The sequence below is a fragment of the Galleria mellonella genome, unplaced genomic scaffold, assembly GCF_026898425.1.
Source record: "Galleria mellonella isolate WM207_F2 unplaced genomic scaffold, CSIRO_AGI_GalMel_v1 utg172, whole genome shotgun sequence".
NCBI lineage: Eukaryota > Metazoa > Arthropoda > Insecta > Lepidoptera > Pyralidae > Galleria > Galleria mellonella.
This window is the reverse complement of record NW_026442015.1, coordinates 1177853-1197043: the sequence shown is the minus strand read 5'-3', so window position 1 is coordinate 1197043 and position 19191 is coordinate 1177853. Positions and strand designations below refer to the sequence as shown.

Genomic DNA, 19191 nt, shown 5'->3' with positions numbered 1-19191 from the left:
CCGAAGATTTTAGGGTTTTGATAAAAAATAACAAATTAATTGTCATTCCGACTGTTACACACAAATTACAGTCATAACCACCTTATTAGTTATTCGGTTTCCTTTTATTTGTATTTACATTATCAGCAATGGGAACTATCTGCTCTAATGCTACAAATATACCGTTAGGCTGACCTTCATCCCCCTAAAGACCTTTGTAATTTAATTCTTTTTGTTTTTTTTTTATACAACTTAAAATGGCAAACAAGCTGACAGCCCACCTGATGTAAAGTGGTAACCGTCGCCTATAGACATGAGCAATACCATGGACATAACAGAGTATACTGTTTCGCCCATGATACCCCCCATGCATTGCCATTCCTGAGGACTCGGGTGTTGTTCTTCTGTACCCAGTAAATTCACGCCATATCCCACCCTTCAAACCGAAACAGCCATGTAAACACAACTGCTTCACGGTTGAAATACGAATGGGACAGAGGTACCCAAGCAATTGACTTTTGTACAAAGTCTCCCTCTGATATTCGTCACGACAGGCTAATAGACCTGACTTTATTAGCGTTCTCATAGATTATTTTAAATATGGAAACCTTATCTCCGTTTGTGAATAAACTCACACTTGACTGGGTATTAGTTACTATTTTTCCAGGAAAGTTAGCAGAGAAAATAAAAAATAATTTATTACAAGTAATATATATTTTATTATACTAAAATTTATATAATTATAGTATGTTTTTAATATAAATTAGCACCAATATCATACACACTAGCCTTTTCTATAATTGTTTGAACTCCAAATAAGAGTATATTATCTACGAGTTTAATATTAGTGCTTAGTTTAAAAGAATATTTACAAGAATACTTATTTTTTAAAAGAAACATCATTTTTTGAGTACGAGTTTTAAAGTGGATTTAGTCTTATTTATTTAGATCACGGGTAAGGTTTATTAAGAATAATTTTATTGATTAATTTGAGCTACCCCCAAATTAAAGCATTACTACAAACATAGACAAGTTTATAGTCACATGACCGGAATTAGTTTCGATTTTTAAAAAGTTTGTATTAAATCCATCACGGGGTTATTAAAATAGTGAGCGCCATAGTAAGGCAAACCATATTTATATTTTGGACGCGCTGATCTCTGGAACCATTAGTCAGATTAAAAATATTCTTTTATTATTTAAAAGGTCATTTCTTAAAGTAGGCTATAGTTGCGTGTATGTAATTTATTAGTATTTGGTTTCCAAACTGCGCAGAGACAATTTTTGGAAGTTTCAATTAAAAACGCAAATAAATGGAATAGTGCAAGTCAGAAGTAGGAAAAGTAGAGACTAATAAATTATTTGACTTAGTCCAAATCCACTTTTATACATTATAAAAAATATATTCCTATAGTATGTACATTTTAATTAAACCTAAGTATCCAAGTTTATAAAAATAAATTCGTTCATCTGTTGATACTGTTCTCATTGTCTATTAGGTATTTGTACCTGTGAAGTATATGTATACAATGTATTATGTACAATGAAGCAGCGTGACTAATTATTAAGCAAATATCGCATACAGTTTTTATCGCTAAGGGAAAAATTATTAATATTTGAGTCAGAATATAATATTGCTCTTTTAACACATTTTATATCACTTTATTTTGTGATATGGATTTATCTTTCAGTCACAATACTTAGTTTCTGTCTTGATATACAGATATATTTTTAAATAAATTTTATAGATTTCACCCCGGATAGGTATCTGCAATGAGATTCATGCTTTCCTTTGAATTGAGCATTATTATGAGCATTAGCTTTTGACTATGGTCGCCACAGCAGAAGCGTGAGTGTTGTTAGCAGGGTGATAAAAACGGCGGGCGAGACGGTTGTCGGGAGGGGGGCGTTGTTGCGTCGACCGATGTTGCGGCGATGACGGTCCACTATGAAGATCCGCCCACCCATACCTGCAATAAATCATAAAGTAGGTAGGTACTAAATAATAATATTTTAATAGTTTACTATCAGGGAGTAAGTTTGAATTTCAGGGAAAAAAAGACAAGTCACAAAGTCACAGAATATTTTCAAATAATTTAAAATTCGGCGAAAGATGACAAAAAAAAAAAGACTCTACCCAAAGGTTGTCTGGAAGGGATTGCTTAGCGATAAGGCCGCCTTTTGTATCACTTCTCATTAATATTTACTGTATTTGTTATTTCTCTTTTTACTTGGCGCAATAAAGTGTAAATAAATAAATATGATGATAGGTGAAATATGATCTATTATCTAGTGCTATTTCACCAAATGCTTCTGACCACGCCATTTGTGATTAAAATCATGACCATGTTTATTATTTTATTCTGACTTGCAACATTTTTTTTATATTGAGTAATAATTAGCTTAACGTAATAAAAATAAGTAAATAGTAATAAAAGTAGTAAAATATTTGTGTATTGGACCAGAAAAAAGAAACGTTATGTACTTAACTTGCTACACAAATTATCTATTTTTTTTTAAATAAATAGATATACCGACCTGCGTGCGTGAAAGAGTTGTAGTAGACGAGGTCCGGCCACGACGAATTGGGTGTGATTGACAGGTCGGCAGGTGTGCCTGCGCACTCCCAGAGTAGGGAGCGATTGAATGAGCGGAAAGTCGCGTAGTCGTCGTCGCGTCTCGCGTCCGCGGTGACTGGGCGACGGCCAATACATAATCCGCCGGCAGCCGCGGGCGCTAATCTACCGCGGCGAGGGTAATGCACGCCGGCTAACACTCGCGTAGCCCGTTGAGCCGCTGCTGATAATCGCTCAAGTCCGCCCGTGGCTTCCGCTGTCACTATCAGCGGGTGGTACTCATCGGCAGAGTGCGGGTCATTGCCGCCGTACACCTGGTATGCAACACCGTCATATATAAATGTGATAGACATTTATATTTTTCATTTTGCTTGTATTTTTTGTGTGTATGTCACACGATACCTACGCTGTATTTGAATCCATGTTGATAATATTTACAATAGAAGTATTATGTATATGAATTTTATCATGATTGTACCCATTGTTTTTTGGGAATCTTAATTACTTCATAAAGTTAGTATCTATTCAATTTTATACGTCACGCAAAATTTTACGCGATATAAGGTTTATTCACGGTTTGGTCTCAATGTATTTTTTGTATTTGCTGTTTAAGTACAAATATTGTAAATAATATATGTTTGAATTCATTTGTCACAACTGAGGTATTGACTTTATCAAATTATTAGATATTTATTGTGACCGCCAGAGTGCATCAGTTTATAAAATATTCTAGATAGTATATAATCTACTTGTGTACCAAATTCTAGTTAAATTCGTTCAGCCGTTTAAGAATGACTAAGTAACAAACATCTTTACAAACTTCCACATTTATAATATTATTAGGATTACACTCCATGTACCTTGAAAGTGTATTGAAGGCCACGACGCAACTGCAAATCAGGCGCGAGCTGTCCGTTGACGTACCAGGCGAGCGGCGGCGCGGCACGTCTGCCCGGCCTCCCTGATACACCTCGTCGGCCGCCGCTAGGACCGAGGCGGAAGTGGAATACGCGTAGCGCAGGATCGAACAGTTCCGCCACTTCCCACGCTGCCGCGCCTTCCGTCGTTCCACTGTTGGTATAGGGACTGTTAGTAATTAAGGCTAATGGTCATATTGCTAGTAGGTAATATAATGACTATGTAGTTTTCCTTGGAAACTATTGTGGTTAAATTTTAATGAAATTGTCACAAAAGACTTCATCCTTATTTATCAATTTATTCTTCACTGACTCTACGCCAGTGAAAACCGGTTTACGATGGTCAGGCCATTTTATTATTTTATAAAAAACAAACTGACTATATATTTTTTTTTTAATAATACAAAAGTAAACAAGCATACAGCCTGTGTCTTATACCACTTATACACATTGTCGTGCAAATACATCTGCTTCACGGCAGAAAATATGGGCGGGACATTGATAATTAAGCAAACCATTTTTGTTGCTTCCTTCTCTATTCTCCATCTTTCGATAAAAACATTCTAAATACGTCATGGTACTCACACAGTGAAGGGCACGCAGTCATAGGCGGGAGCGGGGGCCGGTATTAGTCGCAGGACGACATCTCCGCGCGGGTACAGACGATGGAAGGAAGGCTCACGGGCCTCGTCTAGTGCGCCCACAGCCCATACTACGTACGCGGGCCCACTCGTCACCCATTCTAGGTCAGTGCTGTCCTCTGAAAATAAATAGCAACCAATAATTTATTTTCTCTTGCTTATTCTGTGGTGAAGGTCAGGTAAAGGAAATGTAGTTTATACTGCTTAGTTTGAATATTTTTTATTTATTTAATGAATATTGACTTCCACATATTATCTGTTTGTTGTATATATATTTATATATACAGGTCACTATATTTTTATACATAGGTTATTCTTTATAATGTATCCAAGCTATAGATGGCTTAATGCTGTAATAAAGACCCTTTAGTACTTTTTTTTCTCTTTTGTAATTATGGTTATGTACTTCTTGTGAAACGGTTTCGTGGCCAATAAATATTTTTTATTCTATTGGTATATACCCTGCATTTTTTACAATTTTCATCCAACATTACTATCACATTTCTGAGTAGATTATCTTTATATCTATATATTTTATTTATTTATTTAACGCTAAAAGCATTTTTTCCTAGTAAACTTTAAGGAAGTGTTAGAATACTCGAATGTGATACTAACAATAATAAATACTAGCTATTTCCCGTAGCTGCACCTGCATGAATCAGATATATAAAATATCCTATGTGTCACGAAAATATAAAAAGAGATGTGTGAGTAACAAAAATTTTTAGGACTATTTTATAAATGTTAGTTAGGTGGTGTCAGTGGTGGTGATGTTTACTTACCGGGTTTGAGCGTGCGGCGGTAGGTGACGCGAGTAAGCGAGTCGGCGCGGACGGCGCTGAACACCTGGTTGGAGTCGAGCGCCGCCAGCAGCGTGTCCCGGCATACGCCGCGCCAAGCACCCAGCACCTGTACGCACTGCCACCCGGCAACACACCGTATACTACCATATCCATAATACCAGAGGAAGACTGTACAAAAGTCGATTGCTTGGGTGCCTCTGTCCCATTCGTGTTTCAACCGTGAAGCAGCTGTGTTTGCATGGCTGTGTTTCGGTTTGAAGGGTTGGATATGGCGTGAATTTACTGGGTACAGAGGAATAACACCTGAGTCCTCAGGAATGGCAACGCATGGGGGGTGTCATGGGCGAAACAGTATACTCTGTTATGTCCATGGTACTGCTCATGTCTATAGGCGCCGGTTATCACTTTCATCAGGTGGGCCGTCAGCTTGTTTGCTATTCTAAGTTGTATAAAAAAAATCTGATATATTCCATAAAAAAAGTTTGTCACATTGACGTCATTATGGCACTTCATGGAAACCATCGCGGTTAATCCTTAGTAGATTAATCATAATGGTGGCCCATCTACTAACCTGTCTTCATCCTCACTAATCAACATTCACTGGTGTCCTGTCAGCGTTTACCGATAGCGCAGGTGTTCCCATTTAGCGAAGTGTAACGGGCTCTCAATATTTAGGGAAACGGTATTCCCTAGGAAAAAAAACCAATCCATTAAAAAATACGTACGGGCGCGACGGCGGTGATGTTATAGTCGACTACGACCCCGGACTGTAACGTGCGTGAATACTGCGCGACCGCCACATCCGCGCCCAGCATCGCTGACCGCGTCGCGTTGCCTGAGATCCCGAACGCCATGTAATCGTCGTCCTCTATCTGTAGGGTGTTATGGGTCAGATTAATTTAACTAACTATCATATACATGGTCAATATGGTCCCCGGCATAGAATGGGGCACCCCTTTCATTCTGGTGGGTGTCGTAAGAGGCGACTAAGAGAAGTCAATGGTCGAGGGATTGGCAATGGATGGCTACTGCGGTTGCCATCCTGTCTGCCAAGCATGACAACGACTGGCAAAATCCTTCCTTATAAGGGAGGTCTATGTTCAGCAGTGGACAGTGAACGGCTTACATAATAATAATATATGCTCAAACTTAATGGATATACTGAAATCTAGTGATTCACAAAACTGAATTATTCTTCCCAAGAACCACAGATTGAAATCTCAAAATAAATAATTGATTGAAATTTTGTGAAATATTAATGAAACAAAACGCGACTTAATTCTGAACGCACATTGTAAATACTTGCATCGCATGTCTACATATAGATTTTGCTACGTAACAAGCAGTTTTTTGTTGCGTAAAGAAAAATATGATCAATATGAAATGCTACCGTTTATAACTGTAAGAGAATAAGTTGATAATTGGCGAAGAAATTTTGTAATATAATTGCAACATACTGAGATTTTTTTTCTATTGAAAGCTGATTAAACAACTAATAAATTCTCTTTTTAACTTTTAGTAAAGGTCATAATAATTATCATAATATATTATACCTGAGCAGCGAGCTCTATCGTAATCTGGTTGCCGAACACTTCCCAGGATACCTGGTAATCTCGGTGCAGTTGTTTGCAATTAGGCAGTGTCGATCTGTAAAGGTCGCAAATATTAAATTAAAATTAGTGTTCATTATCTAAAAGGGTAATAAGGACAACCGCAGATCTAAAGTGATATCTTACTAATATAATAAAATTGTAATTGCACGATGTCTGTATACATGGATGGCATGTCAACCCCATACAAGGAAACGCAGTGCAGGTGACCCTATTAGATGGATGAACTTAAATATGTTGCTGGGAGTGAATGGCTGCAGTTAGTCTAGAGTAATTCCAGTCTAAGCTAAGAATTTTTTATTAAATAAATAAGTGGCACATACAGGTACATTTTTCTGGACCTCAGATTAGGAATCTGTGCTCAGATAAAGAATATCTAGATCTGAGTCAATTTAGAAAAGTTTGTTGTTTCTAAATTGATTCAACCGAGAATCAAAGTCATTTATGCAAAACTTTATCAGCCTCATCTCTGTGCTCTGGAGGTAGTCACGAAAAGGTCAAATGATTCAGCAGTATTTTTATTTAAAACATCTTAGTTTGGTTAACCCATGCATGGATGCATAAAAACCATAGGATTACGAGGTTTGTCAAAGTACGTATAAAAGTTTTTTAAAAATTTTATTTTACAATTATTCAGGTAAATCAATTTTATCCCCTTCAAAGTCTCCCCCTGTGACATAATGCACTTGTGCCAACGCCGTTTCCACTGTGAGAAGGCTCCTTGAAAGTCCTCTGGTTGTAGGTTTCTCAGCTGCCCCGTCGTAGCTTTTTTTATCTCATTTATGTCCCCCAAATGCCGCCCCCGAAGTACCAATTTGGTTTTTGGGAACAAGAAGAAGTCACACGGGGCCAAATCCTGCGAATAGGGGGGGGTGTTCGGTCACCGTAATGGAATTTTTACTCAAAAACTCACGGACAACAAGAGAGGTGTGGGCAGGGGCATTGTCGTGGTGAAGAATCCAACGCCCCTCTCGCGCCAATTCTGGACGAACTCGTGCCACACGAGCTTTGAGGCGTCTGAGCACATCGACGTAGAATTTTCCATCAACTGTCTGGCCTGGAGGGACGAATTCTTGATGGACAATCCCCCGAACATCGAAAAAAACAATCAACATTGTCTCGGCCCTCTCTGAATCTTTTTAGCCAACGGTTGGTTCCTTCACAGCATCATCCCCATAAACTGTTCTGAGATCGGCAAAAATTTCACGGCCATTCTTGCCGAGTTTCGAGAGAAACTTGATTACGACGCGCTGCTCTTCAACGGAAGCGGGCTCCATGCCGACGGGGTTTCGTTAAGAGGTAACTTCACAGATGGCGTGACAAGCCAGTTCGCACCGCACGGCGGTTGAAGCATTGTTATAAGGAAGGGGTCCTGCGCTTACCTGGCCTCCCCACTCCTCTTTCTCGCATTCCAGAACACTTTTATACGAACTTTCCGGACAGACCTCGTACAATACAAAGGTGCGGAGGCATAACATCCTAGTCCTCATGAATGGTGATGTATGAAGGGGTACCATGTAAGCTATATGAATATATATACATATTCGTATGCCTGTTTCCAATTGGGGTAGGCAGAAACAATAGAACGCTAAATGCTTCAATTCAAACAGACCTGTTTCGTTCAGATTCTTTAGCATTTTTCAGTGTTTTTTGCCTAAATGTCGCCTGTATTTTGTGCGCTTCACGATGATATTCAGATCTGTATTCGACAGTTGTAATTTTCTATGTGAGAGGCCATCAACTTGTTTGTTATTCTAAATTGTTAAAAATATATACATACTTGTACTCCAGTAGCCGCACAGGTGCTGGCGGTACGTTGAGCGCTCGCGGTATAAGCACAGAAGCAAGCGCGCGGCGATTTGGTTTGTCCCACAGTGCGAGCCAGTCGATACGCGATACCGTTAGATCACCAGGCAACCGTAAACGCACGTCCTCACCGCGGTATACTCGCAGCGGCTCCAAGCTGATAAAATTTACAAGGTATCTATAAGTCTATTGTATTATATTGGTAAGGATGGATGGTCAAATACGTAATGAATGAGTATTCAACACGTTTCCTTTATTTGTCATTTGAATATGATACATATTCAGTCCTCAGGAATGGCACCTGGAAACAGTATACTCTGTTAGTCCAATATGACAAAAAGTTTTCATTCTAAGTTGTATAAAAAAAAAAAGCAAATGACAATAATTTTTCCAGTAGTTCAAAATTAATATAAAAATCAGATTCATATTGGGATTCAATCTTGGGTCTTTGGACTGCAGTCAAGTGTAATACTTTCGTAAGGCATCGTTCTCTTATGCCACCTTCTTTTTAATTTTAAAGAAGTTGTTTCGAGGTCTTAGTATCACCTTCACACTACTAATGAAGGAACACTGTTAGGATCTCATTCATTTAGTTAATTTTAAACGTTCGCGTTGTTTACACAAATTTTAAATTTATGATCGGACTTAAGGCGACGCGATTTTAATTCAGGTAAACTATTTACCTATTTGTTTGATTTTTATTGCGCATGTTTCTATATGAGTTTCACCATGTCATAGACAATGCAGAACTGAAGTGAACGGCATCTTCTTCTGGCAGTCCACGATAATAAAAATCAGGTATATATGCATTATTTACCTGTAGTAGCGTAGCGTTAAGTCCCAATCGTTAATTAAAAACATGTAACAATAATTTTTTAAACAATCAAATATGAATTGAAAATTCAGATTTATGCTGGAATCCGATCTTGAGACTGGACCACAGTTGAGTGTCAACTCCAAAACTATTTTAAAGACTGTCTCGAATAATTGTGTGAAAAGAGTTGTATTGCAGGAACATAGCTAAATTCACAAGCAGCGATTAAAAGTAATCATAAATATCATTATTTTAGTTTAGACCTGTGCTTGGTGACAATAGTACCCATAGGCACATATTCTCATTTCTGAATTTGCGTAAACATAGATAAATGTATTCAATAACATATATGTTTAGTAAAATATTACAATAGTAATAAATGATACTTATCAAAAAAGCTTTCCAAGGGCACAACATGGGGTCGTAGCTGGTTAGAAGTTATTTTCCTTGGACGTCAGTTTTAAAGATGTTTCTAATTGACACTTACTATCCATACTCATCAGGTATTATCTGTCCGTGGGCGGATGGTTGTGCTCCGTTGCCCGTCCAGAAGTAAACCTCTTCACCGCTCCCGTCGTACCGAAGTTCAGGGATACTGCAATGGCATAACTAATGATAAATTTGATGAACAAAATACGTTCACATATCGATTGCTCATTGTTATATTTTCTAATATTATGTTAAAGGGTGTTTGTTTGTTACCACTTGGTACCTTAAAAATTCTACTAATCGTCAAGAAATTTCGTATACACATAGTGTTTTAGATGGACAAGAACGGTTTTTATCTTGGTTCTATTAATACATCTTAGTCACGCAGATAAAGTCGCAGTAAAAATCTAGTTATACATATTTTTATTTTATGACGAGAAGTTTACCATTATTTTTTGATAATATTTTAAATGAATACTTATTTATATGTAAGTCATGCGTTATTAAGTTTTGAAAGATTATTGTCATTAGTAGAGCATTTGTATTTGGGCAATGCCTAACGATGAAGCCCAAGGTCGCCACCAAAACATCAGACCGTTTCAAAGTTGGGTCTCTCTTCAGTTGGTTGTACGAGGACAATTAATGATCAGGGACGTCAGAAAAAACAATACTCACAGGATAGTGACGGAATCGAGCACCTGCACCGGTTGGCTAGAGACGGCAGGCGAGCCAGAAGCGGCTAGCGCACCTAGCGAGCGCGGCGCTGGTGGTTCGAAGTCATCAGGCACGTAGACATCCCCAAACGCATTTTGACTGGCGATGTCGTATACTGCGAACCACTTAATGCGCGATAGTCGCTTGCCCTCCGGCAAGGACAGCCGAAGCTCTGCATCATGGTAGCGCTCCAGAATGTTTGTTCTATTAGGATACAGTTACTCCTTTTATTAATGCAGATTACAAATGCGGATGGATGAACAAAATGGAATGTATCCAATCTACCATAAAAAACCCGATTTTAAAATCTCCTATGAAGTCATTATAAGGTTATATTTTATGCCAAATTTCAGGATTTTGAAAAACAAGTGTGGTGTGAATTTATTCTTGGCAGTTACAGTTACAGCTATTTATAAAAATATTGATTTAGAATTTTGAATATTTCAGATGCAGTAGTAAAAATTAGAACTTGAGACCCTTAGCTATTCAGAAGAAAAAGGATCTTTACAAATAGACAACAAAATAATATTATAAGGGTTCTGGTTATTGAGGTATGAAAGCCTACAAATAATATAGAAGTAGAATAGCTTAGACTATCGGGATTCATAATTGTAATAGGGTAAACAAGCCACTGTTAAATAATTAAGCAATTATTACTGCAATCATGGAAATTATTTAGATTGAAAGTATCAGCAGTAGCAATACACAGTTCTATTGCTTTTTTATTGTAACATGAATTTTAAAGATGTATAGACAAGGGACATTTGTGTTTTGAAATCAAATTTCTTTATATAAATATAAAGAAATTTGGTTTGAAACTTAAAAGCCTGGAAAAAGGAGGTAAACCTCCTTTTTCCATGCTTTTAAGTTTGACAAACAGCAATCATAAATTTTAAATGTCATTTTTTGATACTCAGGAAGTCAAACAAGTTCTAATCTTTTTTATAAAAATATATATTCTGCAAGTACACAGATTATATAAAGGAAATTTTGACAACATGTTTTATGACTTGACTAGAACTTTAAGTAAGTGAGATTTAAAAAAAATTTACTTAATTTTGAGGTGTTATGAGGTCTTATTTTCTGGTGTTGAAAGCTTTTATATTTATTATAATTATCTTATAATATAGATATTAAATTATAACAAAAATGCATGCAGGTAGACTTATTATTTCAAGGGATTTCTTCCAGTCAACCTTCAGAACCCCAAAGGAGATATATGGTGCAAAAACAATATTATAAATAATATTAAACATTAATTAAAACTTTACAAATGTTGTGCACATTTACTTAGGATTTCTTGTGTAAATACATATTTTAATTAATTTGTACTCACTTGCCATGTTCGTCCGGGATAATAAAACCTTGTGGGCCAGGTCGGCCCGAGTCACCAGCTCGGAAAAATGTGTCTTCTCCAGTACCATCATAATTGAATTTTACTAATAGAATTGTCCAATCATCCACTGCATATACATCACCTGAAACCTGAATTAAATATAAAATAATAAAAGTGTGTTGAAGTCTACACAAAAATTGAACTTTGACTTCTCTTCTCTCTTTGTATTTACATATTTTTTTTCTGAGTTTAGCCAGCTGTCATATTATTGCCATTAAATAAAGATAGAATATATAAAGAAAGTTTACAATATTTATCATAATCAGAAGTATTAAAAATAAAGTATCATAGTTATTGATTTGAGTGAAACATTGTACAAACAGCAGTAGCTACAAATCCGAGCAGTCAAAAAGTTAAGCAAAGTTATTATATGGAAGTAATTATTCAGATAAATAATTGTAGTTTTATAATATGGGTAATGAATAGCCTTGGTAATGAGATTTTTTTTTTTTATTATTTTCAAATTGTAAACATTTTAGTACATTAAATGTTATATTTGTTGCAGATACTATTAAACCTATTAACGTTTAAATGCAAATATATTTTATAAAACAATAGTTGTAACAATTGTCAAAGGGAGAGTGAATAACAAATATACAAACATGTATCCTTGTATGAAAACTTTCATATTTCTATTATTATAAGATTGATCTTATGAATGTATCTTTACCTGATGGTGATACGTGTTTAGTTTACCAATGTATTTGCCTAGGTATGGGCCATCCTCGTCTTCCTGTGACTGACCTGCAACGCAACAAAGTGAACGACCCTTACTGGTAGAGAAAGTTGTCAGAATAATTCAAAAGTATGTAAGCTATACTCACTTTGTGCGATGATTATAACTAAAACTAAACATAATTTTAACATTTCTCGTGTCATTTCTATAACTTACACTTAACAATGAATAAAGTTTTTATGTGAAAGTTAACAATTACATTTTAACTTTTCGAAGAAGTATAAGTAAAATTTGCTTGACTAACTTGTTTCCGGTTTTTTGACAATGTGTCACTTGGACCTATAGCGATTGCTCAATATATCAAGGTCGTGTCGCTGATTGGGTAGTAATGTTTTTTGAAGAGTTCTAAGTAGCCAATAAGACAACAGTTCCTTTCACTTTTATTTCATCCAGTTGCCATTAGTAAAATTTTAAGTTATTCAGTACTGAAATTTGGTTACTATTCTTTTTAAAAAAAAAATCAAATATAATGATTTACTAACGAATTTGGAAAACTTCACTTCACGGTTACTCATAGACGGAATAGGACCTACTATTTTTAGAACTTTTGAATAATAGCAACATTAGTTACTTAGCTGTCAAATGTCATCGATGCAAGTTTTTGTGCATATAGGTTTTATAAATTAATAAAATTAATAATGAATAATTATATTAATTATCATTAAAAATAATTATTTATTTTATAAAACTGTCACGTTTTTAGTTATTAACTATATTAAATAATTTCTTTATAAATCTAGTTTGTGTTTATTAAGAATATTAGCTATATTGGAATCTAAAATTGAAATCTTAGTCATATAACATAGCATACAGTTACAACCAGTCAACACAGTTTATTACAATGTCGGTTTTTTGTTTTGCGAGACGAAATAATTATATTTTTATATTAACATTTATTATGAAATTGTAAGGTAATTACGATTTTTTTTCCAAAATAATTGTTATAATATCACTTTCATATTTTCAAACTATTTTTGAAATTATAAATATCAATACAACAAACATTATTGAATTTAGAAACTCGTGGAATACCTAGCAAGTATATTTGTTTGTTTGCCAGTCTATGGGGGAGGCTTATGTCCAGTAGTGGACGGATAATGGCTGAAATGATGATATTTATATTTTTTTTTCTATATATACTAGTAGGTACTTAACTTTATTTTAGATTTACTTCTATATTTAAATCTACTACTACGTCTACTAATCTTCGCCTAAATGTTTGCACCGATATTTGAACTTTGCAGGAGAGTCAGATAACTTTTAGGGAATTCTCTTTAGTTTAATGATTTAGTGGATTATGCTTCTTTACTAACATAATACAATTGTAACTAGCGGTTGTTCGTACATGAGAGACATTTAAGAAAAAATAATATGAGGGGTCTTAATAAGACTAATAAATGCCAAAACAATAATTTTTAGAAATTTTGTCTGTCTGTTTTGGTTTCCATATTATGCAAAATATATATCAAGTTAGATGCAGTATTAACAGTTATGTTTCTGAAGGTCTAACTTAAAATCTGGTGTAAAACTTATAGTTTTACCTTGATATATGATCTAGAAGTGGTCAATCCATTGTTATTCCTACTTTTGAAATTCGTATGTATGAAATAGCAGACAAAAGCTAATACTATTATTATTATTGCCTGCACTCAATTAGAAACTTAAAATCGTCCTTGTATAATGTGCAAAACAAGTTTCTGTGGTAGCGAATACAGGAAATGAGCGCAACATACCTACCGTTAATCTAACCGCTAATAATTCAGCCAGTGACACCAAAAGTGACTACTGACTATTCCAACCCCAATAAAAAGTAAAGCTATATTCACAGCGAATGTTTCAAATTTGGTAGAGTTTTGTGCAACTCAAATAAGTCTATGTAATCCCCTCTTCATAAAAAATCACCTTTTACAATTGGGATTACATATCAAATAGGTCGACCTCTACGCGGTCCTCTCTGGAAACTATCGTGTTACATTCCTGATGAATTCGTCGTGATGGGCTAACTGACATAAAAAAAAACTACTTGTTACAGGGGAAAAGGATTGTTAATAATGAGAACATTGTTGTCCCAGTACTATACTTTATCAGGTCGACTCTACGTAGTTTCCTTTGAAAACCATTGTGGAATTCGCCACGATGGGCTAATGGACCTGCTTTTATTCTTATCTATCATTATCATCATCTCTTACTGGTACCCTATTATCATCCATTATAACTGTCTTTTTCTACTTTACTATGAAACAGTAATGTGAGTCCAGTGTTTAGGTCTAAAAGACCTTTTTAATAGTTTTTTTTTTATCAATAATATCGCTTCAAACACTATACTATATTTTAATTCAATAGCATCTAATTAAATACTAAATAAGTTTTATCGAAATTATCATAGAAACAGAGATAGTAACGAATTGAAAAACTCAGTCGATTAATTGATTTTTGAATTGTGTTACTTTTGGACATCAGCAAACTGTTTTATAAATATATCTTACGAAGGATGGGTCCATGCATCTTAAAACTTCTCTAAAAGCTTAACTGCGGTTGCCAATCTATCTACCAAGCGTGGCAACTACTGGGAAAACTGCTCTTATGAGGAAAGCTTATATTCAGCAGTGGATAGTTAACGGTAAAAATGAAACTCTTTCATAAACGGGTAAATTGTTAGTTTCTTTATATTTCTTCAATAAGTTTTAATCATCTATTGAGACAGACTCTAGTCGCACTATGTTACCAAAATCACGGTAACAACACAACACTCAAAACTTAAGTTATAGAATAGCATTTATGTTTTTCTTCTCATCGTTTCCTTATTGAAATACAGAAGGCTGTATTATTACAATGTTTACTTTATGAGGAAGATATCAGTTTGCTAATAAATATTCGTGTAGATTACAGGTTCTCAAACTTATTTTACCCACTTGAAAATAAAAAAAAGTTTTTACTGGTTTCACTGTTACTGTTCTTAGAAAGATTTTGAAATATAAACATTTGATCAAAATACAGGAAATTATTATTTTATTACCAATTTTCGATTTATTTCAACTTGATTCATTTCGATTTTTCTATGAAAGGATCGTGAAATTGCAGTGTTATTGTAACAGTAGAATTGGCAAAATATGTTTGAGCGAAATACAATTTTTGCAATGCACTCTAGATTTCTTTGAGCTTGTTGAATTTCTGAAATGGTTTTCTGAGGCTCCACACTTTGAGAAAGATTGCACTTAAAACTTGCTTTATTTTTTTGCTGTATTTTATAGATACGATGAAGGATCAAATGTAAAGGAAAGGTGAACAGATTTTCATAGGGATTTTTATATATATATTATATATATATATATATATATATATATATATATATATATATATATATATATATATATATATATATATATATATATATATATATATATATATATATATAAAGCGCGATAATAATTAAACGTGACCACTAATAATTTATATGTGAAAGTTTATTTGAATATTTGTAACTGAATAGACTTGAATTAAATTCGATAAACAGGTGGACCGAATCCTGAATAACATGCGGGCTTGATTGATTTTAATTAATGGCTCATGTTTGTAGATGGTAATTACAATTTTCCATTAGACGGGCTGTTATAAATAATGTTATAATATTTTTATTGTAAGGTTTTCATGATTATCAGGTTCTTTTGTTCTAATAAACGATTTAATCGATATAATAATCTCTTATGACCTCATTACCCTAAATGTCCATCGAGTGGGCTCGCTAATTAAAAAAATAACTTATTAACATCTCATGAGAGTGGATGCGAGATTTGTGCAAGAGGTTTGCATAACACAGAGTGTCAGCAAACAGCAAAACCTAGCGAGCTGCGCAGGCGCCGACAGTCTGACGCCGGCTGCGCATCGGGACGTGCGCACATCTCGTGCAAGGAACGCAACAATACATTTTGAAAGTAGTTCGCTAACTGTGAATCGTATTTAATTTTTCCCAGTGAAAAAAAAAAAAAAACTTGGCCGTGATGCGTTACGGGACGGCGCTCGCGCTGCTTCTGACAGGTGAGTTTTTCAGCCGTTTTCAGGAAAATAAACAACATTTTTTATATATTATGGCTATTTTTATTTTTTCTGTTGAAATATGAGTTTTTAAAATCACAATTTGTTTACTGTGCGATAAAGGCCTAATTTTTATATTTATGCGATTATTCTCGTCTTATTTTAAAAATTAAGGTCATATTTCCTTTTCTAAAATTAATGTAAGGAACAAGAAATTAAATAATAGTCTGCCAATAGTTGGAATCAATATAAAAAATAAGAAAAAAAAAAGAAAATAATGATATAACGTGTAAGACATGAAGAATTTTGTCGTACTTAGACCTCCAAGTTGTAGAACTTTCACTGATGATAAATAGGAACCGGAAATGTGGATTATTATATAACTACACGATCGAAACACAACATCCAAGTTAGCAAAATATCTCTACATATATATTTTTATTTATTCAATAATGTAATCGTGTTAGGACGAAATTCAACAGCGCCATAAAAAGTTTTAAATTCTGATGCATTTTACGTTTGGAGAAATATTTTTATTCAGATGTCTTTTGAAAGTGTGCGCAGAAAAACTGTGAATAATCTTGTAGGCGTATTGATATTTTCTACAGCACAATTAATAATGCATATAAAAAATATTTTGCTCGCCAATCATAAAAAAAAAATACTGAAAATTAAGCAAGTATTAATACTATTTTTTTTTCTATAAAGTTATTAATGTTAATTAGTTAACTAAACCGTATTTTTCAATCATGAATGACAGTCAGGTTATTCTCGCGATATTTATATTATATATAACTTATAGAAAAGAAGTGATGTTAAAAATAACCGAAATAATATTTTTATTTTATGTAGACTGCTCTATTAATATATATATATATATATATATATATATATATATATATATATATATAAATCGTCCAGTAAATTAATTGTAATCGAATCGACTAGTAGGTCATGTGACAAACTAAATATGATGCGATTCCAAAGAATCACCTTCCGTGCTCGACCTGAGGAATGTTGGCGCCAGGCGTTACAAATATCACCGGTATCGTATAGCGCAAACCATAGAGTAATGCATCACTTCATCATCATTTTTTTTCTAAATTTTAATCATATACAGAGTAATTCTTTTATCGATACGTTAATTATATAAAGGTCAAGGGAATATCTAAATGCAAAGTTATTACGAGTATCACGCTCAATGTGTGTATGAAATAATCTATGTGATATATTGATTGAAGGAATAAAAAGTAACAGATATTCTTGTCCATACCAAATAGTTCATGTGTGCCAATAATCTATGTACCTATACTAAATTTTATGGTATTTTGTTGAGCTGCTAAGGCACCAATACATAACAAAGAAAATCTTGCATTTATAATAATAAAAAGGATTATCGTTAATATGTAAAAATATCAGTCTTCTATACATAAAAGCAAAAGAAAATATCTTGTTAAAAATTGCGTTGTGATATGAATATTTTAGTAAGAAAGTTTCAAAATTTACTTTCGTATACGTAATGTAGATTGCCATTTCCGTTTAAGAAAATTGTTCTCTTTTAAGAATATTGTAGCCAAATTTCGAATTTATTAGGTACCCTTTCACCTTATAATTATTTATAGGTTTTATAAACACAAGTACATTTATGGGTTTACTTTTTAATAGATATTATTGAATGTTTACTAACATGGTTTGATAATGATGTGTAGTTGAGTGGGAGTGGAAGTTGAAATGACGAAGACGAGGTTAGATTTGATGTACCATCGTGACGAATTTATTACGATATAATCTATGGTTTCATCCAAAATACCTCAAAGTTTGAAGTCTTTAACTAGTGCGTGTTGCTACTGATGACTTATGGAACGAAAATACCGAGGAACCATAGTTCTATATGATTTTTCGTACGCAAAATTACTCGGCGGACTATGAAGATGTTTATGCACGGAGTTTCTTTGCGTGACAGAATCAGAAATGAGGATAACCACAAAAGAACTAAAGTAACCGAAATAGCCCGAAGTATAAGCAAGCTGAAAAGGCACTGGTTGGTCATATCATTCAAAGAACTGACAACCGATGGAGAAAAAAGGTTCTTGAGTCGCGATCTCGTATGGGCAAATACAGTGTAGGATGACCCCCACTAGATGGAGTGACAACTTCAAATGCATTGAAGAAACTTCAAATGCTCAGGATCATTCCTTATGGCAGTATGTGAGGAAAGCCTATGTTCAGCAGTGGACAGTAAACGGCTGATATAATGCGGTTAGTTTCCAGGGGGATATCAAGTGTTACGGATCGTCCTCATATAGTATATTGCTAGCAATAGAGACCCTCACCCGGTTATTAACAATTCTATACTTTCAGTATACGTTTGTATACGCTGATTCTCCTTATAACTGTATTAGTTGATTTTAAGACATTTTAAGAACAATTTCTGGTCATTTTAATTTGTATATAACCTTGTAACTTTCAATGATGTTGCTCCTGACTATTGTGATAGATAAATTTATTCAATGTGCGAATAAATTATTTTAGAACATTCTTAGCATAGATTAGATAACGCTATCAGGCCATGCTCTATACTGCCTTGTCTAGTTAATTACCATATGGCGACATTTTACCTTCGACACGTTATTAAAATAAAAACCAGTGCATGTTAGATAAAAAAGATAATGCCAAGAGACCCATAAGCGTTATCTCATAAATAAAATTAGTATCTTTCGAATTCCATTGTATATATT

General features: G+C 34.3%; 2 protein-coding genes across 5 annotated transcripts in view; one reads left to right on the top strand and one right to left on the bottom strand.

The window, feature by feature from the left end:
- Window positions 1–464: 464 nt before the first annotated feature.
- On the bottom strand, window positions 465–12691 carry LOC113514324 (protein Skeletor, isoforms B/C). Its single transcript, XM_026898383.3, has 13 exons — window positions 12510–12691; window positions 12356–12429; window positions 11626–11774; window positions 10251–10493; window positions 9634–9741; window positions 8307–8489; window positions 6470–6563; window positions 5642–5788; window positions 4896–5031; window positions 4058–4232; window positions 3416–3626; window positions 2518–2869; window positions 465–1949 (listed from the first exon to the last, which is right to left on the bottom strand). The coding sequence occupies exons 1-13, from the start codon at window positions 12562–12564 to the stop codon at window positions 1807–1809; spliced, it is 2070 nt and encodes a 689-aa protein (XP_026754184.2). The 5' UTR covers window positions 12565–12691; the 3' UTR covers window positions 465–1806.
- Window positions 12692–16261: 3570 nt separating this feature from the next.
- The window catches only part of LOC113514470 (protein Skeletor, isoforms B/C), an 84526-nt gene continuing 81596 nt past the window's right edge, over window positions 16262–19191 (top strand). For 2 of the 4 annotated variants that reach the window (XM_052893205.1, XM_052893208.1), the window contains exon 1: window positions 16262–16456. In XM_052893205.1, coding sequence (XP_052749165.1) covers window positions 16420–16456 — 37 coding nt within the window. In that variant the 5' untranslated portion in view covers window positions 16262–16419. The remainder of the gene's footprint in view (window positions 16457–19191) is intronic. The other 2 variants (XM_052893207.1, XM_052893206.1) reach the window with 1 other exon arrangement.